The 27,536-nt window shown below is 41.3% G+C and overlaps 1 protein-coding gene across 1 annotated transcript; it reads right to left on the bottom strand.

Moving 5' to 3' along the window:
- Window positions 1-524: 524 nt before the first annotated feature.
- On the bottom strand, window positions 525-27,526 carry DYNC1LI2 (dynein cytoplasmic 1 light intermediate chain 2). Its single transcript, XM_030282042.4, has 13 exons — window positions 27,334-27,526; window positions 26,614-26,687; window positions 26,079-26,195; window positions 19,772-20,002; window positions 13,438-13,604; window positions 13,014-13,107; window positions 12,253-12,388; window positions 11,818-11,929; window positions 11,064-11,123; window positions 10,291-10,332; window positions 9,768-9,885; window positions 8,680-8,796; window positions 525-3,514 (listed from the first exon to the last, which is right to left on the bottom strand). The coding sequence occupies exons 1-13, from the start codon at window positions 27,426-27,428 to the stop codon at window positions 3,408-3,410; spliced, it is 1,470 nt and encodes a 489-aa protein (XP_030137902.1). The 5' UTR covers window positions 27,429-27,526; the 3' UTR covers window positions 525-3,407.
- Between the last annotated feature and the right edge of the window lie 10 nt (window positions 27,527-27,536).

Genomic DNA, 27,536 nt, shown 5'->3' with positions numbered 1-27,536 from the left:
ATGAAACAAACAATGAAAACAAGCAGCAGAATCCTAATTAAATGCCCACTCCTTCCGTGGTGACTGGGAAGCTCTTACACCCAGCCAAGTGAGAATACTTGATTATTGGCAGACAAGAGGAATTTTCAACACTCCAGCAATTCACTCCTTAAACTTCCCATAGCCTGGATTTGAATCCTGCTAATTCAGGATCAGTGCTGTGCTTGGGAACAGTATTCCACAAAATATATCTGGTGAAGCACACAGCTGTCTCCCCAGGCCCATGAAATACATTATTTTGTACCAAAGCAGTAGTGCTGTGAGCTGCCACAAGCACAGCTCTGCCCAACTGGCACAGGACACAGATCCAGCTCCAGAGGACTGGCACTGGTAGGGGCTGGGCCAAGCCCCTGCCTGGCAGTGTCACTAACCCAGGGACACAGCTCACAGCCAACCTGCTCCTCCTGCTCACAGAGCTCACCCACACCCTGCTCCCACACAAACAGCTCCAGGAGGGCATCTCCCAGTCAAAAGCACGGCAGAAAGCAGTCTGGATTCATGTTTATTGAAGCCAGTAATTAAAGACGTCCTCGTTTTGCCAGCACTAGAAAGCAAGGTTCCACATGACTGCATACTGCACCTGGTTAAAGCCATACAAGTGGACTAAGGTTTGTTTCATACATTTGCAGTCCTAATTGTAAGTTGGAAGTAAAACCAATAAACTTAGTATACAGGACAGTGAACTTTCATTTACAGCATGTATATTGTTAAGTTCACGATGTACAGAGCAGTCACTTTCAACGTAGTTAAATTAAATAAAATACAAAATTCTGTTCAGTTTAAACAGGATTTTTTTAAAATGCCAATAAAAAAAGTGCAAACTTAAAATCAAGCAGCATAACCACAGCATTTTTATGGAGGGCCAATCTTTAAAGTTTTCTATTTGCTTCAAGTTGAATGCTTTCATCTTTTGTTTTCTTTGTTTAAACATGAACAGTAGATGCAGTCACTATAATGCATATAAATATAGGCATATAATAGTTTAAACAGTCTACCATACAAGTGTATCTGCAAATAAAATGAAGTTTCACTTGAAAATGTAAAGGCTGTTTGCATTTGGCCTTTGGTTCCAATGCTTGAAGACACCAGAATAACAACTGTGCAGCTCACCAAAGTCAGCAGGCTTTGGCACCCACAGGATGCTACATTACTTAACACGTCTCTTCAGTAAACTAGGAGCATTCACTTGCAATTAGAAACTGGAAATCTGTCCCTGTTTTATCTTTCTTCAAAGCTGGTAAGTTATCACGCAGTAACAGTTTTGATCAGTTTTAGTATACTCAACATTTTTATACATCTGGAATATACTTAAATTGTAAGTTTTAGCCATATTGCTAGAAAAGTGCTTATCAGGTTAGATGACAAAAAAGGCAGTTTCAGACTAAAGTTTTCAAACTATGCCATTACAATCACACACTTCAGTTTTCCTGTCCAATTTTTGGTGGTTTAGTCGCCAATCTCACTTCTTAGTGTCAGGAGGACAGTGTGTAATTATTTCTGGTGTGGGAACTTGCAACTGGCACCCATTACACCAGAAAGTGCATCCACATCACCATCAACCAGCCACAGTCTTAGTCTGTTATCTAGACAACTGTATAACTTCAGGTCATACCATTTCTTAAAAAAGTAAAAAAAAAAAAAGGAAAAAAATAATAAAAAAAAGAATATTTTCAACATAAAAACTGTCACAAGTAACATACTCATGATAATGTTTGTCAAAGAGGCAAGTAAATACCCTTAGCTTTCTAAATGTCTAGACAGACTCACACGAACAGCCTCTTGCTGTAACATAGGAGTTGAGGTTAACACCCAGCACTGTGTTAGTGGTCAGTCTAATTCTGTATCTTTAAGTAACAATATATATTAGGGAAGTAATATCCAGACATCAGATTTAGTACAACAAGTTCATATCAATAAAAAGTAAACTCTGTATAATTCAAATTGTGGTTTTTCCCTTCAGCATTAAGAGCACAGAATATGCTTGGTATTTTTAATTTCTGGTAGTGTGTCCATGTAAAACAAGCATACCGTGTATAAAATCAAAGTGCCATTTCAGTAACCACTGCAGCTGTGTTTGTTTGTACAGAATGAGGGTTTATGTGACCATGGACAGGGCTCCCTTAGAGCAACGGGGACAACCACAACCCATCTTTCCAAATGAAATGCTACATGAAAGAAAACACAAAACAACTTCTTCAGGATGTCCGTTGTGTACACATTCATACTTTTTAGGTTACCTTCAGAATTTGGAGTTGGCTGCACCTGCAGCAGATGTGGTTGGAACTAGAGCCTTGAAAGTTTTTTTTAAAAACCTCCATAGGTGTAAGGCAGGAATCCATTTTAGCTTGGTAGCTAATATTTAGTTACAAAAAAGTAAGAAAGAAAAATACTGAGAGTGTTCTGTAGCACATTTCATTATGGGAAAATGATCTGTCACCCACCATTCTTCATAGGCCAGCCTCTTGCATAAAAAAGGCAGAAGCTATCAGAAAACAGGATTTAAAATTAAATACAAATTGCCAAAACTACTGTTTTTCAAATAAAACCAAACAGTGACTGTTTGTACTACAGTGCACAATAAGTTCAAGCACCTTCTAAAGACACATCACATACTGTGCCAGGCACTTGGAGCTAAACAAGTTTAGTTTCTCCCTTTATCAGCTACACCAGAAAGGGCATCCACACTCTTAAGACTTCTTTAAAAACTAAAACAAGATTTATAACAAGAATAAATTCCCATGGTTCTTAGTGTTTGGCCTGGAATTCTCCAATGTAAAGTAGTCTTTTAAAAACAGTGACTATTTACCTCCTGTGAAACACAGGATTTGACAACATTGCTCCTCTCCAGTCAATCCAACATTCTGGTTTCTTGCTGTCCCAAATCCGTTTCCCCTTTTAGGGCTCCATTCCCCACCTTGGCTTCTTTCCCCCAGTTAATGCTGTTCCACCACCACCACTCCAAGAATATAATGTATTGCAAACATACAAGTAGCCAATTCCAGAAGCTCTGAAAGAAGGTTTCAGTTCTCTTCCTTGCCTTGTGTGCAGTCAGTAGTACTTTTAAGAGAATTCTCCATTTTGCTTCTCCATTTTGCTTTTCTTCACAACAGGAAACGCAGCTGCACCTGCTTTACCTCCAAACCAAAAGAATTGCCCTATATAAACTCTAAATGGTTATCTTATACAGAGGGATTTTATATGCAAACTTCCTGAATGTGCACTTTTTACTGGGACAAGGCAATGATGTAGTAAGCTCATTCCCCCTGCCCCAAGAAAACTGATAGCATCTGCCATAGCAGAAAATTCCTGGTCTTATCAGATCACTATACATAATTATTTGGTCATTTATATAAGCATTGTTCTGCCCATCAAGCTTCGTTCTCTGTTGGAGGAGAGTTTGTTGTTACCATGGGGTCAGGCTTGCGAGTGATCCTGTCCAGCTCCTCCTGAGCATTTGCCAAAACTGTCTTTTGTCCTGGAGAGAAAAAGAACACAAAGAAATTGAGTTTCAATGAAATGTTTTAACCAAGAAGCACAAGTGTTCAATAAATCACCTTTAGATGACAATATATTATTTATTTCTCATTATATTACCACCTGCCCAAGGCCACAGAGCCTGGCACAATGCAGGGTATTTTTTGTGTCAATCTGATACTCAGGTTTGGTTCACTTTAAAGAGATGAAAAGCTGAACTACACACCAGGAAAAAACACACCACCACCAGTGATATGTTTATAGTAAAATTTAAAAATAACTATATTTAGAATCTTCCTTAAAAATCAACCATACACAATTCTATTATTGGCATTGATAGCAAGGACTTTATTTAACCAAACTTTTAAGCACAAGGTATGCAGGACACCTGCTAAAAAAAGAAATCCCATTTATTTGGTCGTACTTGTACCCACTGCATTTGAATATGAAACAAGTAACAGGAAGAACTCTCATATCTGCAGCCAACACTTCCCTTAAAAGGGGGACAATAATTGCATACTCATGTAATATCTCCAAGCAGGCATTTCAAAGCACTTCTTCAATTGGAACCAGACACACTGTAGTATTACATGGAAAGGCATATCTTAAATTTCTATATTAGACTCTGAACTTTTTAGCAATTCCCGAACTGAACCATCAGCTTACTTCAGTGTTTCTGAAAATTATAAACCCACAGACAAATTCATCACCAAAACTGAACAATATATCCTAATGCATGGGCTCATACAAGCATTTAAGATTAAAAAGCTACATTTTTAGACAAAAAGTATATTATATAACCATGTACAGCTTCCTTACATAGCCAAAGAATTTAACAAGCATCTGTTTTCCAGCTCAAATGTGTGTGAAATATTATGTGGATTTTTCCAGGGTACATGCTGAAAACATTAAAAAGGCAAGATTTGACTGGTAGAGATTCAAGGGTTTTTTTCCAAAGTACAAAGACATAACCAAGTTTAAAAGGTACCTTTAATTACTAGGAAGGTTTTAGTCCTACGCACTAGTCATAAGCCACAGCACTCTACGCAGCATCTACTCAAAGTAGAAGTATTAAAGCAAAATTTAGGAGTTAGTACATTAATTAATGTACTGTAATGGAACTTAAAATACAAAACACTTCACGTGTAGACCGGGAGTTGAAAAAGCCTAAACTCTAAAACAATAAAGGCGACACAAAATCCTCACTTAAATAAGAGCAGATCTAAACAAAAACGATGACTGTTTTTTATGCTGGATGTACTGGCTCCTTAGGGCTCCAAAATAACCCCAAGCAGTGTCCTGCAAATACCCCATGTGGACAGGAAAAACTCTCCCAGTGCAGGGGAATACACTCCCCTTTACCACCACAGGGAGCACCTTCCAAAGAAGAAATACAGGGAGCTGTTTTTAAGAAAATAAAAGTTTCCCCTCTATTATGAATGAGAGTGACACTTGCTTTCAGTTTCCCTACAAATTTTCGAGGAGTGATGGCCTCATTCAGTGAGAGGTATACTGGACAATTCCATGCCCCTAGTTCTGTACAATGAATTCTGCTTCCTCAATCAGAGTGAGAGCAGGGAACCTGAGTTCTTTATCCTCTGTATGGGAATAGAGAGGAAAGACAGCCTTAGAATCTGCCAGAATCTTCTTGTGAATATAAATGAAATAACTGTGAGACTATAGAAGTTCAGATGTAGAAAAATAATCCACCACAGAAATAACCAATTTAAGTTTTTTGAAAGATCACGTTCTAGACATCAAAGAGAGTTCAGAAACAAAGGCAAACAAGAAGCACTGCACAGCAGGAAAAATGGACACGACGCTGCCCAGAAGAGATTTTTCTCAGGTAAGAACTGTCACAGTAGAAACTAATCCATCAATGAGCCTGACCAGTATTGTTGAGACCCACAATGTCACTCTCATCATGGGACAGAATCTCAACATTTCAACCTCAGGCTATACTTAGCTATGAGAGAAACAGATGGTCTTTTTAAATATTTTTGTCATCAACCTTCTGAAAACACCAGGCTCTTTAAACAGTTCAGAAATTTGAGACGCTTACAAAGATAATTTTAGCACATTCACTCACACAGAGGATGCTGCTGGAAATAATGCTTTCTCCAAGATGTTTTGCTCAACTCTTCCACAAAGGAACATGTTATCTCTTCTACTCTCACCAGCAGCAGGTACCTCACAAGCCCAACAAGAGCTTTTCAGGGAGCAGCATGAGGAGCCCTTACCTTCTCAGCACAGTTTAATCTTAGACGGGTTCATGTGAGTGCAGCAGGTGACAAGAACAGGCAGTTTTTCCTGTGAGTGAAAGCCAGCTGCTCTGCTCCTAAAGCAAGGAAATGAATAGGAGCTGCCAACTCAATGTAGCCAAGAAAAACCACCCTTGAGATCCTTCAGGAGAAGCACTTCCATCCAAGAAAGAGAACTGCTGGAGCAGGCACTACGAGGTAGATCTGCAGAGCTCAGTACAATATTCTGATCATTCTTGTCCAGGACAAGAATAAGCCAATGATGGGAACTAATCAAGAAACTAGTGGGGAAAACAGAGCTCAGGCTCTAGAAGGAGGCCAGAAGAGAACTTGTCTAATTTAGTCTATCAAAATCAAAGAAGTTAAGGAAGGATGTATGATTGCTGTCTCTACATTAGAAATTATAGAAGACAATTACAGAGACAATTATATAGAAATTATAGAGACAATTATATCATCTCTACAACAGAAATTATCTATTCCAATTAGAAGTTAATGCTGACACAAGGAAAAAAAAAAAGGAAAAGAAAAGCTTGTTATCTTTGAAAAGTCCTGGAAGGCACAGAGTATGCTAGAAGACTGAAACCCATTACAGACTAGTTTAGCAGTTTTCCAGAAAATCCAGTTATGTTTTAGGTGCTCAGAACAGTCTACCAGCCCAACAACCAAGAGGGTCTGTCCTGACAAGTTCTGCCAAGCCACCCACATTTCTATGAAAGGATAACAGGTCTTGTGAAGAAGGCAGAAGTGGTCGATATCACATCTCGCATCACCTTCACAGAAATAAACTTAAAAAAAAAAAACAAACCTTGATATTTCACAGAAAATTAATGGATTTTAATTCATAAAATTACCTATTAGTTATCCATAGCACTTGTCAGTACTTTTATTCAGCAATCTACCCTGTTCCACTGTTGAAAAGATAGATATGTAGGTAAGTGTGCCTGAAGAGACAACAAAGGATTTGGAAAGATAAGATTGGGGAAAAAGTTATTTACACAAATCACCAAAGTGATGCATGATGATAGAATGGAAAACAATTATTAAGCAAACACACAAGCTTTTGAGACACTGAATTTGATACTGACTAGAAACCTTCCTACCAGGAGGCAGAAAATGTCTTAAAACTGGTTGAATTGTTATAAAAAACTCCTGCTCAGCGTCACACAGATGAAATCAACCCCATGTCCCCCTGAGAGATGTGAACAGAACACATCTGTAGCACAGATCAGCTCAGCCCTTCCCAGGGCAGGCAGTGCCTTGTCTCACCTCCAGCTGTTTCTGAGCACAAGGCAAACGGGGTGAGCAGAGTGCCGGGGGACAGAACTGTCACAGCCAAACAACACATCTGCACACAAGGCTGTTCTTGCAGGCCACACACAAGTCACAGGCAGAGCAGCTTTCAAACCCAGACACTGCTGCAAACACAAAGGGGCTACACTGAGCTCCACTGCCACCCAAACAAGACCAAGAGTACTGGGATTCAGAAACACTGGGCAAGGGAAAAGAGTAACTGAGAAATTAAGTACTGGAATAGGCTTCCCGGAAATGTGACATTACAGCTTTTATTTCTGAGTTTGTTTGATTTTTTAATCACTACTCAGGTACTACCTGACTTCACTTCATATAGAAAGCATGGATGAAGTAACACCTAAAAGTATTTCCAGTTCTATTTCTATAAAAGTTTGACTTTGTGAATAAAACATGAGGCTGCATTTAATGGAGCAGGGGATACCTTTCAGTGTTTAACTGAAGAGGGCATTCTGAATTATGAAAGAATTAGTTCAGTGGTTTTATAACATGGAAACAATATTATGGAAATAATAATAAAGACAAATTTACAGGATTCATCATGCTGAAACAAAACACACAAAAATCACACCTGACTTGTTTTAAGTCCAATCCTAAGTATTTTTGAGCTTTTAGAACATGAAATGTCATATATAAACCTTCCCAGTTAAAAAGAAATTAAAAAATACCCAGACTCCAACTGCCTTGGCTCTCTGACTGACAGAACCATCAGTGTGGCTGGGAGCAGATATTTCTCACTTCCAGTTCAGGATGTCTGGGTTTTACCTTCCCCTCTCAGTGTGAGGAACTGTGGGTTTGGCATCACCATTAATACCCACAAGATCGCACAAGCTTGGGATCAGAAGTAGTGTATCTATCAATAATTTAATAGTAAAAGAATTCTGGAAGGAAAGCTCCTGAACATTCAATGTGATGGGAATGCCAGTATTAAACAGAAACAAAGAATCAAAGCAGTAAATTCCATCTGTCAGGTAGACAATGCATTTTGCACCACCAAGGTCTGGGTAGGTACCAACCACTCTGACAGTTTTCTTTCATTTTCACTGAACTGTCGCATTATTTATCAGCAAGGATCTCCCACAGTGCACTCACAGCACATACACAGAAGGCACCCATTTGTCAGTGTTACCAGCTGTGTTGGATAGCAATAAAATACTAAATAATTAATGAGTGAACAATTTCAAGCTGTCACAAGCAGTGATTCATTTCAACTTGAACTCTGGGGAGATTTCAGTAGTTTCACTGTGAACTCCAGCCCAAACCCAAAAAACTGCATCTCCTTTGCAGCAGCAAAGCATCAAGGAAAAAAAGGAAGGAATTCTGAAGTTGAAAAATAAATCAGCACTTTCAGCATAGGCTCAAGACTCAAATGTCACTGAAATCCCAGCAGTGCAACATCACTCTAAGAATCAACAGAATTTAAAAGAAGCCCTGGAGTTGTGATGCTGCAGTAAAAGTTCTTCTTTTACAGACATTTTGGTACTGTCATCTGTCAAGGTCTGTCACTTTCCTGACCAGTGTAAGAGACACGTACCCAGGAACCAAGGAGCCAAATTAACTATTTAAAAGCAAGTTGCAATAACAAGCCAAATACCTGATTTCTTGGCTGTGCTTTGCACTCCTCCAGCACCAGGACTTCCAGGAGAGCCAGTCTTTTTGCTCAAGAGACTGTTAAAGAAACTAGCCAAGACACCTTCACTTGCAGCATTATCTAAAGAAAAAAACAAATATGGATCACACAGAACACTGAGAGCTGGTAAATTATAACTTATTTTCACATACATACAAATCTCTTGCCAATCAAGGAAATAAACCTCAGCTCTGAGAAAGTCTGTCCTTGTTCAGTTTGAATAATCCAGTCCTTTGCATACCTTGGCCTAGGCAGAGGTGAATGCACATTCCTGCTTTTCTGGAATGATGGGAGGGTATAATGAAATGTTAATCTAAATATTTGTACATTTTTAAGTTTTTAATAAATGTAAAAGCCAAGGGCACAGTATTAAGTATAGACATGAAATTCAAAGACTGATAAGCCCATTAACAACCTGCACAGATGTTCTAGTACAGCCTTTGATGCCACACTGCTTTTAACAAATCAAAGCTTGGCAATTCAGCAATGAGACAGGATCCAGAAGGGCATTCTACCCTCTGGAAGTGAGGCATTTCCCTACAGTGCACAACAAAAAGCAACACTGGCCCTGCAGACCTTCTTAATGCCCAGAGGGGAAAGAAACCCCTCAATACCATGGAGCTGCATCTCAGGGAAAGATCTCATTTCCAAGTGACTCCATCTGCTACAGCAAATGACATTCCAGAGAGGGCTTAGTGGAACAGGGTTTGCTGTGGATTCCAGAATAATTGATATGAAGTATAAAACTGTTTGTAGTTTAGAGCAGTCTGCACCCTAATAACCCAGCTGATGCATAATAAAAGTATTGAGGCAATTTGAGGAAATTAGGATGCAGTTGACCTCTGTCTGACTGTTTGGCAGTAACAGAACTCTATTCCATGTCACACAAATGACCAGAAAAGAAAAAAATCTATCCAAAGTTGTATCATAAATGCATTTCTGTTATTAAACTAACTATACAATTAGTGAATAAATACCCAAATCTTTCTACAGAAGAGGATTCACATTAAGGGAAATAACACATAATAGAACAGTAAAATGCTCATTCATACTTTTAATATTTGGATCTGGTTTCTTAACTGATGTGATTGGGGAGGCACTGGGTACGTTGGCGGGACCAGCTCTGCCTTGAGTCCTTGGGGATCCTGCAGGGCCTCTTGCAGGAGATTCCTTAAAAAGTCCAAATCACATAAATCAGAGAAGAATTTCAAAGGAGTAGTTAATTAAGCAAGTTTAACATAACATACTTTTTCAGCCTTTCTACTGGCACTGTAGTGATGTATGCTGGAGAAATAAAACAAACAAGCACCCAAAATTATTTTGGGGATGTGCCTCTACTACAGCAAAGGCTGAATCACTGCAGGAAGTTTTTAGTTCAATAATCCAATGTTTCCACAGTGAATTTGTAAGCAACATTTTAAAATATTGCCTCATTATTTATTTTCTTTCTGCAGTTTGGAGATATTATATAGGTTACATTTAAATATAAAAAATGGACCTCTGCAGGTTAGAATCATTCCCTTTTCCCTTGCAGGAAACAAAACACCTCCTACTCTTTTCCTTGGATCTACTTACTGATGCTCTTGTAGGCGTTGCTGGCTGTTTGGCAAGGAATGACTGCAAAAACAACATATTAAGCACATTAAATATATTTCAAAGAATACAGAGGAATAAAATACAGTAAAGCTGAGTAACCATAAATTTACTCGCTCTTTTTCCTGATATTTACAGGATTCCTCTTTGATATTTCCATACTCCCCCACTCTGTCTCCAGAGGACTGACTGCAAGAAGTAAATAAGCTTTGGGCCTTTGTCTCACATAGCCAGTCCAGAACTCAAAGCCAGAACCACAGATACCCCGTCTGTACCCCCCAGGACATTTATAATCACCTGGATAGGGAAGTATTGTTATGTTTTTTAAACTATAGAGTAATAAAGAAAATAAAAAGCTACAGCATAGCCAAATTTGACACATTGAAGTCTTTCAAGCCTCTGGCTGTAAGGAAACTGCAATGCTAATGCTCAGATGTTAGGTTTTAAAAGTATTTATATTTCACAGATCAGTACAACTTTGTGGTGAAATACAATGTCTCTTCTTCCTCTTCTCCACGTACCTTCTTTCTGTTTTCAGCATATCTTCCCTTCAACTTGCCAAATTAAGTGACCATACTTCCTACTTGTATTTGTTAGAATAAAGTCTTACTTCACAATTACATCTGAATTTGCAAAGCTGAGAAACAACTACCTGGTGATTTAAATGAGGAATGAAAAACTAAAGGCAATAGCAAGGGAGAAATTAAAGTGAAATTTTACATAGTAAGGACTTATTTTCATTATTCCATTCTTACCTGCTGCTTCATAAGAAATACTTGCTCATCTTCTGCTGCCAGCTCTTTATCATGGACTAACTGTTGAACAAAACATTTTGTTGTTATAAGTAAAAACTGAAATTACCATAACTGGCTTTTAAGCTTTGGTGATCAAAAGGGAAGAGAGAGAGGCAAATCTTTAAGACTATTGTTCACTTAAAAAAAAAACAACTGTTCTTTCACATTTTAAATAATAGTACCATTAAAGAAGTTGCCATTAAAAGTACTGTAAAATAAAAAAAAATATTGGAGCAGATGAACAGTGATGCCAGCACTGTCCTACAGAGATGAGCACTTAGTAAGTAGCCACACTCCTCTTTTTCAGTTTGGGTATTGATCTCATCAGCATCTCTTCAACAAACTGAGATGATCTTGCTTTGCCTTCACATGGCAATCTTAAAGACAAGTGAGTACAAATGGAAATGTCCTGCAAGAGAATTCTCCATTTTCTGAGTGTGTTTCTGCCCCATGCATGCAAAAATAGCAAATATAAACCAGCTATTGCTGAACTGCCTTTCATTCAATAAGGCATTGTCTTTCATTCAATAGGGCTTCTGGGTTTGCTTGCAGTATTTTAAATAACTAATAAAAGAAAGCCTGATGTTTCACACATTTAGATTAAAAAAAAGTTTGCATTTATATTTGGAGTTCTTCAATATTAATAGTCATTAGCAGCCATTCAAGCAAACTCTACTTATTTTTGGTGGTACAGAAAGAAATAACCCCTTTTTACCTTTCTGACAGGAGGTTTTACAATGAAGTCCTCATATGCATCTTCTGGTTTTACTGTTGTGAAGTTTTCATGTAAAATGGCAATTTTCTTCTCATTGTCCCAACCAGCAGGTCTGTAAAGAAATAAAGCTTTTGCCTTTTCTGCAAACAACATTTATTGAGAACATTTATTTACTGCCCTCTACTTAAATAAGGCAATTTTCTTACAGATCGGCCCTATTTCTCAGCTAAATTCCAAGGATACAAAAACTGGAGTGGTATAGTCTGAGTTAAGTGATATGCACAAAGTTGCTGTTTAAATTTGGGATTCCACAAGACTTGCATACTAAGCTTTTGAACAACATACCATTCAATTTACTTTTATATCCATGTTACATGCAATGCAGTGCTAAATAAAAACCCCTCTGACACCGTGCTGCTTGTCCCAGTGACTCACATAAAAACTGCATCCTTCTCTACCACTAAGGCAGGCGTGGTAAACTGGAAACCGTAGGTTTTATGTACAATGTACTTATACAACAGGTCAAGGTTCTTCTCCTCCTTAACTGATGTATAAATCAAGGCAGCCCCATCTGGGCTTCTAATTAAGGAAAATTAGGCAATATACAGTTTCTAAATTATAATAAGAATTTAAAAACAAGAGTTAATAGACTTATAGCTACTAGACTTATCTTTGTGCAGTAGTTCAAAGCAGAACTAGAAACATTTAGTATGCAGGGGTGGAAGGGATATAACAGGGTAAGGCTCATGGCACTTCTCTTTGACATACACAAAAGTTATGCATCCTCCCAGGCTTACATGGAAACTGCATCCTACTTCACTTGGAAAAAGTCAAAAACTTAATATACACATAAGATCTCAGGCTTACATGGAAATCACAAATTCTGAGGGGAAAATCAAGAAAGAATACTTCACAAAATGTAAAGCCAATGCTTTGTAAAGGAACAAAAAGTCCAAGTCCCATGCACAATTTAAGAACTATAAAATATTTAATACATCTGTCAACTTTTTCAAAAAAACAAACGCTGTACATACTTACCTAAGGTTAGATATGTGTGGCACATACTCTAACCAACAACTAAATACCAAGCAATCTTGCAGAGCAATTTCTTGGATGAATGTTACGTGCAATTCAACACAAAAACATCTCTTCTTGCTTCAGATTAGCAGCAATCTCCTGAGCACAGAAAAGGATACACTGTAAGCAGAATCTGCGGATGTGTGACTGAATGAAGTCAAAGTGCTCTTCCCTGTAGTCGTGCTCCTTCTCCAGGACACTCACGGCATCGCACTGGGAGAGGCAGGAAAACAAATCAGAAAACCCAGGGATTTAATCCCAGCACATCTTAAAACACCTTCCCTTATCTTACACACTCCCATCACATTTACTTTGCATTTCTAGTTCTAAAATAGCACTGATAAATCAAACTCTAAAGTAATTAACACATAATTGATAAGGTTATTACTATTCCATCAAAGTAAAGATTAATGTTGATGGCAGAAGCTCACTTGTAGAAGAAATCCCTCCCCTGTTAATCCAGAATTCATTTTGCCTGTCTGCAGAAAGCATGCCTTAAACAGAGAAGCCCAGGCAGAGCAGCAAAGAGAAGCAGAGCCTCACTTTTGTGCACACCACGAGCACCGGAATGCCCAGGTTGTGAGTCAGCACGTTGTCTCCAAGGGGAAGGGAAACATGTTCATCCTCCTGGCCAGATGAGGGGCCTCTCCTCTGTGGCGATCCTTGGTAACCTTCTTCAGGTTCTACATACTCCTGAAACTCCTTTATAACTATTAAAAGAGAGAAATTCTTAGGCTACAACAAAGGAACTAGTTATTTTAAAATCGTAATTAATCTACAACTAACTAGAAATCTCAAGAGGTTTTTTAAAATTTTTATACCACATGAGAACTGAATGCAAGTTAAGCCTTGTTGCCCTTTCCAACATCACAAACTCCTCCATCAAAACTTACAGGAAGCTAAATCAAGTGGGATCTGGAGCCATTATAAATAATCACAATTATCTGCAAAAATGCATATTCCTGAACATTTCATTAAGGGGCAGTTGACAACAGAAAACATAAATGTGATTTAGCAACACAGCCTGTACCCTGCAATTTGTACCTATTGTGGAAGAAAGCACTGTGAAAATGTAAAAGTACACAGAAAACAGCAACCCGAAACAACCACTTTTTCATACAAACAATTATTTTAGTTCCTGTCACTCTACCTTTCTGTTGCAGGCATCCAGTGCTAGAAATATAAAACCTACCTGCATAAACACAGACTCAAGGGCATCTGCAGGCTACCTGAAGAGACTCAGTTGTATTCTGAAAAACTGCAGTGGGGTCCAGAGGAAACTCAATGCTTTTTATGTTTTCAGTATTTTAATTTTATGGCAACAGTGGGTGTTCCAATAATCCTGAATACTATCCAGTACTGAAGCACCTAAGGATTAGTATTAAGGCCATTTTGGAAATGCACTGCGAGCCCACACGTGCTTTATCAAATCTGGGCTGCAATTTACACTTTAATGTCTTTTGCTCAAGACCAAAGTGACAGAACAGCTAAATCTGTGTCCTGGATGTAGCTGCTCCAGGCACACACTGCCCTGAGGCCCTGGGCTCTCCTCCTCACTCAGCCATAGGGAACCCTCATGGAAAGAGCCAAGCAAACTCCATATCTGCTCCCACAAAGGCTCCTTCATTCTAGAAACAGAGTGGGAGCAGAGTGTCTGTAGAGACAGTGAGGAAAACTCCCTGGAAAGCCACCGGTCTCCAGCCCAGCCACACAGAGAGGCTGCTCAGAACACTCTCTGTACCGGGGAAGGAACTGCAATGAGCCTCCTGAGCTTCAGGAAGTGGTAAAACCTCAGGGAAGTTTCTTATACAAGCCTTGCAAAAAGAAGTCATGGTACCTTTTCAAAACAGGAACCATTCCTGCAATGGTATGGGTGTGTGGAAGGAAGAACAGATCAGAAAACTCTTCTGTTTAAAGATACACAATCTACAATGTTTAGTTGAAATATAAAATTGTGTGATTCTTGTGGAAGAGAGCTCCATTCCAGAGAAAATCCTAAAAACCCTAAACTAAATATAGACCATAAGACTTCCAATCACCAATTCAATATGTGCTAGAGTGCAAGGAAACACAAACAAATGTAAATGAAATGCAGTTGCTTTTAACGTGGGGAGGCAGTGCCTTCTTGTGGAGAAGCAGCAGCAGCACTCCAAAGGATCTTTTCTCCAGGACTGTTACTTAGTCAGCTACAGCAAATCAAAATTCCATCACACATTCCACGTGTTTATTATCTCACCAAAAACATTTAACTAGAAAAGGAGTTTTTTTAAGTACCTCTTTCCTTTATTAGCTTTCCCATTACTATTTATTATTGAGGCCAAATGTATTAGAGCAGTTTAAAGAACAGTACCTGCATCACCCACAATGATGTCTCTGACTTAATCACATAGAAGACTATTTCACAATATAGCTCTCAATTTACCACAGCATTATAATCAGACAGGATTCCTTTCCTGGGGTTTGTTCCTATCAAAGCAAAATAATCCTTTCTTTACTGAGCATAAATGCCTTCTAATTTGGGGAAAAAAGGCCTCTCCCAAAAAGAGTAACACTCGACAACATGAGAAAACACAAGATGCTCTAAGAATTTTAGAAATGTAAATAAGAGCAAATGCAACGTGGAAATTTCAGAAGTCTGATGGTTTCATCCTCATGAATTTCTGCTGAATGGGAATGAAGGGCACAGTCCAACTCCCAGCCCCTCCTTGCCCCAGGAGTCAGCAGGACCCAGCAGCAGCACCAAGGCCACACCTCGCACACAGAAAGAGAAAACCCTTCCGTGTGGAGCTGAGCTCTGTGTAGATTCCCAGGGATGCACCTGGCCTGGCACTAACCCCTGCCACACAAGGAGCAATGGGACACAAGACTGGGGCCAACAGGGGCAGCTCTGAACAAACAACTGCTGAGTTACAGAAGGTACCAGCCAGAGCAAGACCCTCTGACTACTGCACCCTGAGCACACAGACACCACCTGAACTCGGGAACAAGAGGGAGTGCCCGACATGCTCCAGGCTTCCACTCAAACCCCATTCCCTTCAAAATTTAGTCCTAAGAAATCCAAGTGAACCTAGACCCCAGGCACTGTCAGATGCCTCCATGAATAAACTGCACTCCCACAAAGTAATAAAGCAGCTCATTGCAGTTAAAATATTTATTTGACATACAGCAATTTCATACTTTTTTCTTACCTCCCACAGCTATGTCTCATTTGAGCTTTATTCTCAGGCTTCTAATGGATATAAAGTATCCTTATTTAATGGATATAAAGTTGTACATCCAAACAGCTCATAAAATCTTTCATTTTTCCTTTTTTTCTAATGAGCTATGAATATTATCTCCTCTCCACAATTCTGATTGAGGAATCATCTTCTATATGGTATGTAAAACAACTCTTTTCTTTATTAAGAAGTGGTGAAAATTACTTTGGTTTAAGGTTTTTCAACAGGAAATACCCCTAAGATGATGCACAAAAAATAGGAAGCCAGAAAAACAACAGTTCCTTTGGAAATCTGTAATATTTTGCCACCAATCACTAAGGTTAAGTATTTAGAATGGCCTATTATGTTTAAGAAATTCTCACCAGGTGATGATGTGCCATTAAAATCACACCTCCACTACAGAGTGCTGACTTATCTACCAAACTTGTGGCTCTTTAGAGTTTTGCACTGAACACAGCAAATGAAAGCAAGGTTCCAGCAAACTGTTTTGTTGCTGTTGCTCACACGAGGCACTGCAAGGTAACCCCACCAAAAACTGCTGCATCACTCAGGACATGCATTGACTGGAAGCACCACTGAGACAGCAATTCTCAGTTATTAGGTTTGGTTGTTCCAGCCACAGTAATCTGCTCAGGTTTGGAGTGCTCTTTTAACTGCAATGTGGAAATGCAGGCAAATGTTATATCTTAAATGGATAAATCCCAAAGGCCCTAACAGCCGAATGAGGAAAATGAAGAATATTTTTCTGAGACAATCATTCCATATTTACACTCTTCCAAGTTTCACAATCACTTTTAGTTTTTTTGTGCCCCATCTTTATTGATAATTAAAAAAATCAGTCTTGTGAAAAGAATTCCTAGACAAAAGATATCTGGATAAATTAATTTTTAAAAATCTTTAGCTTAAGAGATCTTTCAGCTCTATGTCAAACCAGAAAAGCAAAAAGGTAGACAATCTGCAACTAATTCAGCTTGAACAGGACAGTACACAATTTGCAAAAACATATTACCGTGTTTCCATTCCTTAGCTTCAAAGACCGCAGAGGTCACTGGTGTAATTGCCATTTTACCAGTACACCTCCTTTCTGCAGTACTGGATTCCTGACAGCCACCTTATCTGCTCTGCTGTCTTAAAAAGGGAGGTAACATCCCTGAAATAATTATTCAAATACGTGTTATTCAAATAATGAATTCTCACAATTGAGCCTGAATTAAATGGACATAGTTGGCATTACATACCTGACTTCACCTTAGCCAGTCTCTTAGCAAGGAACCCCTGGGGCAGCTCAGTGATGGAGTGAGTTTAGGCAGGCAGTGCTCTGGGTACATTCCCAAGAAGGCAGCCTGTGGCTTCCATGTGTGTCCTGCTGCCCACTCTGGAAGTGCTTTAACTCCAAAGGGAAGTTTCTCACCCAGCCAGTCAAGCCAAGAGTCAGAATCTCAACCAGAAAATACAGGAGCAAGGGCTGGGTGCAGAAAGGCCTCCCAAACCCTGCCAGCAGAGACAAGGGGTCCAAAGCCCAGCTGCACTGACAAGAGTGAGCTAACAAAGGCTTCTCTGGAAACTCTTAGGACTTTGGCAATGGAGAAGGAACAACCTTGCAGCACTTCCAGTGGATGCCACTGGGGCAGGACTGGGCAGTGTTTCCCCAAGGGTCCTGGTGCTGAGTGTGATAGCCAGGGAAAGCACTTCGGACATTCATTTAGGATGGAGGAGCAGGAGGAAGAAAATACTCTGCAGGAGAAGTCAGGAAACACTTCCATCCATGTGGTCTTATGCTGCAGGGGGCTTATATTCAGCACATCCCGTCACTCTGCTCTCCATTTCTATGTTTCAACTGCCCTTATGTGAACTTTATTATCCTGGTTTTTACATATTTGGGCTGTTGCAAGCCAGTGACTTCATTTTTTAAGTGGCAGCATACCTCAGGAGGTAGGCACAGGTAGCAGGATTCAGTAAGGAGAACTTTGCTGTGTAGCTTTAGGATGGGCAGCAGTCCCAAGGCAGTCACCAGGCACATGTGCTCTACCAGTGCATTACCCTGACACAGTTACAACAGGCCTTTCCTCAGCATGGGCTGCTAAGAGAATTACAGGACATGATGGCCAAAGTTCTGAGCACAGAGCTGGCCCTAGGGACAGTCCACAAGAAGCCAGAGATGTGTCCAGGTAACACAAGGGTCCTGCACAAGGCCTGAGAACAGGAGATGGACATTTGAAGATATGAGGGCCCTGTGTGCCACAGCTGAGCCAGGGGATGGCCTGGCCAGACACAGGAGAACTCAGCCCCTCTCCCATCTCCTCTTCCCTTGACTCCAGGAGAGCTCAGAACAAACCAGGAGTTCCCGTGATACTTTAATTTAGAATTCTCTAAGATACTGCTACTGGAAAGCCTTCTAAGCTCCTCAGACAGGGCACTTGAGCTTTGCCATAGCTCTTTCACAGACTGCACTCTGAAGAGAAGGCTGAAAAGCTTCTCTTTACAAAAGGAAAATTTAAGTGCACAAACTCACCCTTTATTTGGATTGCCATAACATTTGCTGTGTCTCACAAATGTGTAAACTGGATTAAGTGCTGGATTTTGATACTAGAACTGTCTTTCCATTTCCCATTTTCAAAAAATCTCTGATGCACGTTGTTTTCCCCTAAAAACTCTCATATTTTACTTTTTGTTTAAATGTAACCTGATGATCAAACCCAGGTGGCATCAATGATTAAGTTTAAACTGCAGTTGGTATGCTACAGTCACAAGGCTTCTGGGAACATAATATTTAACATTCAGAAAGGATTATCAGCTATACAAATACGCCTGAGTGCTCACAGGTCAAACAGATCACACTGCTCCCTATAAGTAGCTCAGGAACCTACCAAGGTATTGCCAAGGGTTCCACACTCCAGCACAGAGAGCCACCAGCCCAGAGCAAAAGCAGCAAGCACAAAGGATCTGTCTGAAGCTACTTCATCTCAAAGGACTGGAAGTTGCTAACGTCTTTTCCACTGAAGGAATTTATTTTGGAGTAATTCAATATGAAAACAGGGGAAAAAAAATCTTAAGAGGCATTCAACGATACTTTAGGAAAGCACTGCAGGATCCAATACTGCAATAATGATTGCCTGCCAGTGCTAGATTCCATCCTGCCATGGATATGCCAGCAAAGAAGGTTAATTTATACAACATTCTTAAAGTCACGGGGTAGGAATGGATGTAGTGAGACATAATTAGCTGCACCAGGTTCACAGAAACCAAAACGAGTTCTGAGCCACCAGAAAAACAAGGACAGAGAGACTTTCTGTAAGACAAGCACACTATGGGAAGGGGACCCACAGCAAACCACACAGCTCACTTCATCACTGAACTTTGTCACCATCTTTTAAAAACCGAATCTGTCATTTTATTGAGTTATTTTTAATTGCCCTTTTAAAAAATCAAATTATCAAAATCTCATTATTGTCCAGCATCTAGACCAATAATTCACCTTATGTTTTGTCAGCACAGCAAAACTGGAACAGTTGTTTTAAAGCCTAACACTGTATATTTGAATTAGTGTTGCAATCACAACTTAAGAGTAATTTTTATCCAACCCATTCTCAAAACACTGAACCAAAAATACATCAAATGTTGTGAGAGCTAATTAAAAAAAAAACAACACAAAGACTTACATTTCTGCTCCATGTGCCTCATCTCTTCTGGAGGAATTTTCATCTTATCAATGTGTTCTTGCAAGACACTGGCCCATTTCTGTAAAGACTCCATAACAGTCCAAGGTCTAGACATATCTGCAACAAAGACCACGATGGTGTCTTGCAGGGATTCAGCAGAAACTGCGAACTTCAGCAGCCCTTTGTGGTACAAGTCTCCGTCCAGGATCCAGACGTTGCAGCGAGTGTGGTCTGAAAGGAAAAGGCACAGTTGGCAGCTAGCAGATGCCAGGGTTTGCTTTGCCAGGCTGGGAGTGACCAGTGAGAGCATCAGTGCCCAGTGGAAGGAGCAGCTCCAGCTACCAGCACACTTTGCCAGCTTGTTTGTAAGACAGGTTCCTGTGTAAATGCCTATATTAGTGAGAAATGCTTTCATTTCTGGGTCCAGAATATTTTCCTTTAAAAAAATAATTTCTGCTCTTGAGCTTTTACCCAGGACAGCTGTCAGGACAGTTTTTAATCGCTGCACAACATTCCTGCATTAGAAACACTCACAGTGAACCTAGAACACAGGGGATGTGTAAGTGCAGGCCCAAAGGAGTGGCCCTGCCCCAGCCCAGCAGGGGATGAACGCTGCCCTTGGTGTCTCCCAGATACATAAGCTGGTTTCACACACTCACCTCCCAGCAGAAATAAGCTGCAAACAAGATACCAGCAATAAGCAGCTTAAGTTTCTAGCACAGGAGTGGAAGGGCAAATACAGGATGAACTTCGCACATTCCCAACAAGATTGTGCCACCTGCTCTTAACCCACACTGACTTAACACCAGCTTCTTCTGACCAAATGAACACTGGGGAAATGATCTCGTATTGCAGCTTTTGTGCTTCTCCCACAAGTGTTTTTGATAATGGCAGGATGCTTTGTTGGAATGCAAGGCAGAGTAGAGGGAGATCAGCTGGGTCAGACAGCTGGCATTTTAACCCAAAACTGAACTCTTGGCAAGAGTATAAGAACTGAAAAAGGAGTTTCCTCCAGAAATTATGTATCAGGTACCATGAACAACCAATTCTTTCAAATAAAAAAAAAATAGAAAAAAAAGAGAGAGAAGGAGAGAAAGAGAGAAACAGAGAGACAGAAAGAGAGAGAGATAGAGGGGATTATCCTCAGAACCTTCTGCTGAAGAGGAACAACTCCATTGTTTCTATCTTCTAGACTCTGCATAGTACCTCTCCCTAAGTATTCCTTACTTTACTACAGCTATCCAGAGGGAACAGTGAGTCTCTCTTGCACTACATACACAATATGACACTTCTGAAACACACAGATCTGCAAACCAGTCACTGCAGAACTCACATTTTCAAAGCAGCTACTGGGCTTCATAATTACTCTGCCTCACTGTACTTCTGTGTCCTGAATCTTTCAGCCTCACAAAATAGATCCAGTTACTATGGCTATCATAACTTTATTCTGGGAAGGAATCCTCCCCTCCTGACTGCAGAAAAAGGCAAAAGCTTGGCTAAGAAATCTGGAAGAAAAGATGACAGATATATATACATCCTACCTGTTTAACCTTGGACAAAACTAATGAGCCCAGTTTCAGACACCTCATCAAGATGCTGCTGGCAGCCTACATCTAGCATTTGTTGTAAGTTTTGTTGGGCTGTTGTAAGACATTCCAATATCAGCCATCACACAAACAGGCCAACAGCCACACCATGAACTTACAGCTCCTCTCACTGCCAGCTGCACCCCTCGATTCACACTCCAGTGATCAGTGAGGGTAAGCCCTGTGGAGCTCAGAAATGCACCTGTGCACACACAGCCCTGTTCCCCTCCCTCACCCTGCTCCAGGACACCAATCACTGGCATCACAGGGATTCCCATGGTACTCCAAGTCTGCATCTAGAGCTCCCAAAGACCTCTGAGGACAGAGAGAAGGTCTAGGAAAAGTATGGAAAAACAGAGAGCAAGGTAGGACACAATGTGAACACATGTACATGTTTGCTATTACACAACAGTAAATGAAGTATCTGTGCAGGATTCTGCATTCTAGAAACACCCCGTGTGCATGCCCTAAAGCAGCAGCCTCCCAGTAAATAAAAACCCTGTGAGCTTTCTATGAGCTAAAGGTTATTAATAGACAAGGACTGTGTGTATGTAATAGACAGGGACTGTATGTATCCAACTGTTCTCCTTGGAGCATGAATGGAAGTTTTGAAAATCTAATGCAAATCTATCCATACTTCATGCAAGTTTACAGCTCTCCTCATCACTGATGGAGTCTCCTGTGGGGAATACTCTGCAAAAAAGACTTTTACACCATGGCAAGTTAGAAAAATTAATAATATCCAAATTCACTGCTTCTAAATCATGTTTTAAAGCCAACAGCTAAAGTTAAAATTGTTTTGTTTGCTATGCACCTTTGCTCCCCTTAAGGATTTAATATTTGCTTAACATGTAGAATGCAGACTGGAATTAGAATGCAGCTGGAACTACCACTCAAAATCAAACTGCTAGGAAGCCTGGAAGCCTTGCACTCACATTAAAACATAGCAAAAAAAATGTAATACTGTATGAAAACTAAAGGTTTTGCTCCTTTCTAACAGGACAGTGGAATGTCTTGTGATTTACATTTGCTAAAACATAAAACACACTTAAAAATACAGCACTGGGTGCTCAATTTGGCAAAGACTTGGTGGTAAATTCAGCTTTGTCAGCACCACATCAAGCTCCTACTTAGTAATGAATGTTAACTGGGCCCTTCTTACTGGCTATGACACAAAATACAAAAACAGAGCAAACAATTACCAGGTCCTGTTGGAAAAGCAGGAGCTACTTATCACAGGCTGTTACAAAAGCTGCTAGAATCACATCTCTAAATCCTGTCAATATTCTGTTATCCATTTAGTCCTGAAAAAGATTTTCCAGCTTTGATGAATTTTATTGCACATGGTTCATTCTGTGAACTGCAACTACATCTGCATCTATTCAAAAGATATCAGTGGCAATTAGATATCCCTTGCTCAAGTTGTGAAAAGAAGTAAAAAAGAAAATATTCAAGAGAATCACTTTAAAGATCTTGACAAAAAAAAAGACAATTTTCTTATTAGAAACTAGTGCAGCAACAAGACTTGGCTCAACCTGGAACAACCAGTTCAGCTGGAATATGCATATGATATGACTGAGGCCAGTCCAAATCTGAGGCAAAACCCAAGACTGCTTTGTTTAGTTACAAGTAAGAATGAACCCCAGCATGGCTCCTCTTCCCTGCACACTGGGTACAGGCGAGGTGCATCTGCAGTCTGGCAGGTGAGAAATGTCCCCGTGGTGCTGGTGGCTCCAGCTGACACACACAGCACAGAGCAGGCCATGCAGTCTGGCTCCCTCTTCTGCTCTGCACCCCCACTCTAATTCTGCCCTGGCCCTGCAAGGGCCTCTGAAAATTACTCTGGAAACACAGATCCTTTAGGAAAATCGTGCACAGTTTCTCTTCTACCTCCTATGAATTCAGATTCTCAGTCTTCAAAAGCAGACTAACCAGTAGAGACAAGAAACATCTGTTCATCATAAAGACAGGCAAAAAAACTAAAACTTGCCATACTCTTTGAAAATTTCCACTAATGGGGCCTAAGCTATCAGTATATAACATATCAGTTAATATTCAAAGCTAAGTTTGCAGGCAGTGCTATAAATGTTTTCATCCAGATGAACAATGGTGTCATGTACCTGGGAACAGCCATATGCTCTAAGGATAATATAGCTGGAGATTTATAAGAATCCTCTCTCTCCCAGGATTGCTTCTCAGGCCTCTCCAAACCTCTTCTTGAGCAAATGCCTTGGCCTAGCCAGCATTTGGGATAGTGACAAAACATAACTTTAAAATAAAAAGGTATCTTTTCCCTAGGAAAGAGACTTTTCGGACAGAGATTCAGTAGCAGACTTAGAATCTAAGTACCCTGGGCCCTGGGAACCAAAACCCACGTCACACTGAGCAGTGACACCTGGAAGAGCTGGAGCAGCTGGAAACAGCACAGTGCCCATGTGCCTCCAGCTGCCAAGAAACCAGCAGGGGACAGGGAAAACCAAACAGTCCATGGGCATCTGTGAGCCACAGGGGCCTGCAAGGCAGAGATGCTTCCTGGACTTTCCTACAAACTGAAAAGAACAATTTAACTGCTTAGCTGATCTTAAAGAGGAAAGTAACTGTAAACCAAGATTGCATCCAGAAATCCAGAAAAATTCTACTTTAGGTGTAGGAGCAGCCAGGTTCAAACATCCCTTGAAGAGGAACGGGGAGGGGAGACCACAGCATAGGAAACAACACAGATTTTCCTTAAGGTTTCCAAGGGGAAGTGGGAAGTAGATAATGACTCAGCATTATGAGGAAAATATTTCTCCTGGACAGAGTTAACTTATTTGAAATAGAGAAGAATAAGACTAAGAGAGCAAATCTTTTATCACTGGGAAAGAAACTGAGATAATCTCACTCCACTGCAGAATTTCAGTTACCAGTGTTCACCTGGCACCCCTGAAAATCCTTGTGATCTGGTCTTGGCTAGGTTGGACTCTAATAAAAAGCAGAGACCCTCAGAACCATTCATCTGCTCCTGAGCTCCTGAATGCCTACCCTGAGGTTCTTTATGGCTTCCAGAATTGTGGGCCAATTATAAAGCCTTTGTTCCCCAATCTGGATATGAGCATAAACTCATCTGAAGCACAGAGAGTTTAAAAACCAGATTCAAACCTGTCCTAGAGAAGAAAGAGCATTATCTCTGCCTGCTGGGAGGTCCTGACCCACTTTGCTATTTATTTTGCCTGTGGATGACACTAATGAGACAGAAAGGGAAAAGGCACATATTATTAGCTCCTAACACGCACATTAGAGGATGCATGAAGACCTGAATTGGCCAGCTGAACCTTTAGTCAGTCAAAAATTATCTCTTTTTTTCCTGCTAGTGCTGCTGGAGTTCTTATGATAGGGCTCTCATAATCACTTCAAATACTTATCACTTTAGCCACTCAGGAAGAGCCCAAAAATATTTCCAGTGTAGGGATATACTTGAGGTTTGATAGATAACACCAGGAAAAATAGCACAGCAAACATTTCTCTGCTTGTAACAGCATCTCCTTTGAAGCTGCAAGAGGCCTGCTGACACAGGCAGTCTCAGCCCTCCTAACCATAGGGGCTTTCCCACCCTGAAGTGTTTATGCAGAACTAAAGCAGATTGTGCCCGGTGGAAAAGCACTTACACCCAGAACCTAAAGAAGCATTTAAAATTACAGCTCAAAAGATTTTTAGGAGCTGCAAGGAGGCCCCTGGAAGATATGGCAATGTACTCATCCTTTCATTGTGCCTAACTTACTATCCAAATGCAGCTTCCTGCCACATGAGTGCAGGCCCAATCTCCATAACAACCAGTCACATATGGCACTTAATCACTCCTGCAAGCCTTCAGTGCATCTCCAGTTTAAAATATCATTATAGGATCTTCCTAGTCTGCTTGTTCCCAGGAACAGGGATGAACCACCAGCACTGCTTCCCTCTTCCAAGCTCTGAAGGAAGTCACAAATAAGAAGACTTACATTCCCCATTTTTAAACACAAACCAACCCAAGGAGGGCTAGCAGCCTGCCCAAAATGAGATCAGCAGAGGCACATTTAGGAGCAAAGATAACAAACTCACTCTCCATCTCTTTCTGTCCCAAACCTTCCCAAAAATACAAGTAATCTGATAATTTTAAATGGTCTCTTGGCATAATCTCCCTCCATGCAGTAGAGACAAGAGATCAGCAGCAGCAACAAAAAGACAAGAGGCAAAGAGATCAGCTCCAACTCGAGAAAAGGAAACACTAATTCTGACTTTAAGTTCCGTTCTTCACTCAGTCAACTAAAGCAAAACATCTGTTATAGCTAAACAAAATTCCACACACAGCCTCTCTGAGAAACACCCTGTGCCCAGAAATCCATGCTGAGCGTGGCACCCTCATGGACGTATCCCTCCCTTTCCCTAGTCACAAAGGAGCCACAGCAACGCCACTGCTGCTGCTACAAAGTCACCACCAGCAAAGGATCTTCCCTGGAGCAGAAGGGATCCCCAGAGCTGCCCTGCCCCAGGCACAGGTCAGGCTCTCAGTGGGGCAGGAGGGAGAACGGACATTGACTGTGAAACCTTCCCCTCCACAGAGATGGACAACCAGCACCCGAAACTCCCAGCATCATGCTGAACCAGCTACTGGGGCGTAGCCCAGAATGCACGTGTCAAACCACAATTATTAAAACAGCATGGCAGTTAATTAATTAGAGAGATTGCATTTGAAACAAACTTACCATCTCGGTCTTCATCGTGAATATTCAGATACAAGTATTCCAGCCCTCTTCCTTTCTTGCCATGCTCTGCTCCCTGTATTTTAGCCATGAGTGTGGTTTTGCCTGAACCGTCATCACCTGCCAGTAAGTTTGTAGAGGAAAAAAATACACCTTCAGAATTACATTTGACTTCACAGAAAAGATTTTTTCACAACTTGCTTAATTAATGAGAAGCATCCTTGTACACTTCTGAATCACAGTTCTTTGCTGTTTTCTATCAAGTATTTCAGCTAAATTTAATGGCTTATACCAAAACAATAAGAACAAAAAACTATCTTATTCTCAATTATTACTTAAAATAGGCTATAAATCTAACAGTGGAAATCAAAGAGAAAGTAAATCTATAAGCACAAGTCAAGATCACAGAACAAATTACATAACCCAACTGTAAGGAACCCATGTGTCAGTTTGCTACAATCCGTGTTTGAAATACTCTTTGCTTCTACAAATAAAAAGACAACAAACCAACACCCAACTGGTTGTGCGTGTTACTTACCAAAAACAAGAATATTCTTGCCTGATGGCAGTTTAGATCTGGACCGTGTAGAGACCTCGCTGAGGATGGAGGACCTGGGGAAGCAGCAGAGCGGCCGCGTTAGCGGCACGGAGCGAGCGGAGCGGGCTGTGACAGCACCGTGAGCTCAGCACATCCGCACCCAGCAGCGGCACACGCGGGCTGTGCACCGGCAGGGCTGTCACAGCCACGGGCCAATGGCACTCTGAACCACCCCAAGCATGCCACCTTCTACAGAACAGCTTTTATGATTTCTAAACCACAGGCAGGGACATTTTAAGTTCTCCTCCTTTGTACGAGGCCGCAATACTGCAGAACATTACTTTTCAACTAACTCCCATCACAATCGGTTGCTGTATTCGATATACGCCTTTCTGCCATTACAGGTATTTTTTAAAGCGTTCTTTAGAAATAAAAGCCGACCACACACGAGATCGCCTTTGCCGGAGCGGGCCCCGCGGATGTCCCGCAGAGCCGCGGTCCCGGGTCCCGCTCCCTTCCCAGCCCCGTCCTCCCGTCCCTGCGCCCGCGGGGCTCCCGTCACGCACCCCCGGAGCCCCCGGCCCTGCCCGCCGGCTCCGCCGGCTCCGCCCGCGGGGCCCGAGCGCGGCCCCGACCGGCCGAGGCCCCGCGCTGCGCTCCAGCCCCGCGGAGCCCGGGCTCGCCCCGCCGTGCAGGGCGCAGGCGGCCGCGGGCGCTCACCAGAGGTTCTGCCCCTCGTCCTCCTCGCCGGGCAGCTCGGCCCCGCCGGGCCCGTCCGGCCCCAACAGCTTCTTCTCCGCCAGCACCGGCGCCATCTTGGAGCCGCCGCCACAAAGAGTGACCTCACCGGGCCGCGAGGACCCCGCCCCGCCCCGCCCCGCCCCGCCCCGCCCGTCCGCGCGCGCCGCCGGCCCCGCCGGCCC

Source organism: Taeniopygia guttata, chromosome 11 (assembly GCF_048771995.1).
Source record: "Taeniopygia guttata chromosome 11, bTaeGut7.mat, whole genome shotgun sequence".
In the NCBI taxonomy this organism is placed as follows: Eukaryota; Metazoa; Chordata; class Aves; order Passeriformes; family Estrildidae; genus Taeniopygia; species Taeniopygia guttata.
This window is presented reverse-complemented; position numbering and strand designations above follow the sequence as displayed.

Excerpts from the sequence above, each read along its gene's own strand:
- DYNC1LI2 (XM_030282042.4), bottom strand. The coding sequence starts at position 27,428 with ATGGCGCCGGTGCTGGCGGAGAAGAAGCTGTTGGGGCCGGACGGGCCC. Across the intron at positions 11,930-12,252 it reads GAGAAGGATGCAGTTTTTAT|ACCTGCTGGTTGGGACAATG; the intron begins GTGAGTCACTGG and ends ATTTCTTTACAG. Across the intron at positions 9,886-10,290 it reads CAACGCCTACAAGAGCATCA|GAATCTCCTGCAAGAGGCCC; the intron begins GTAAGTAGATCC and ends GGACTTTTTAAG.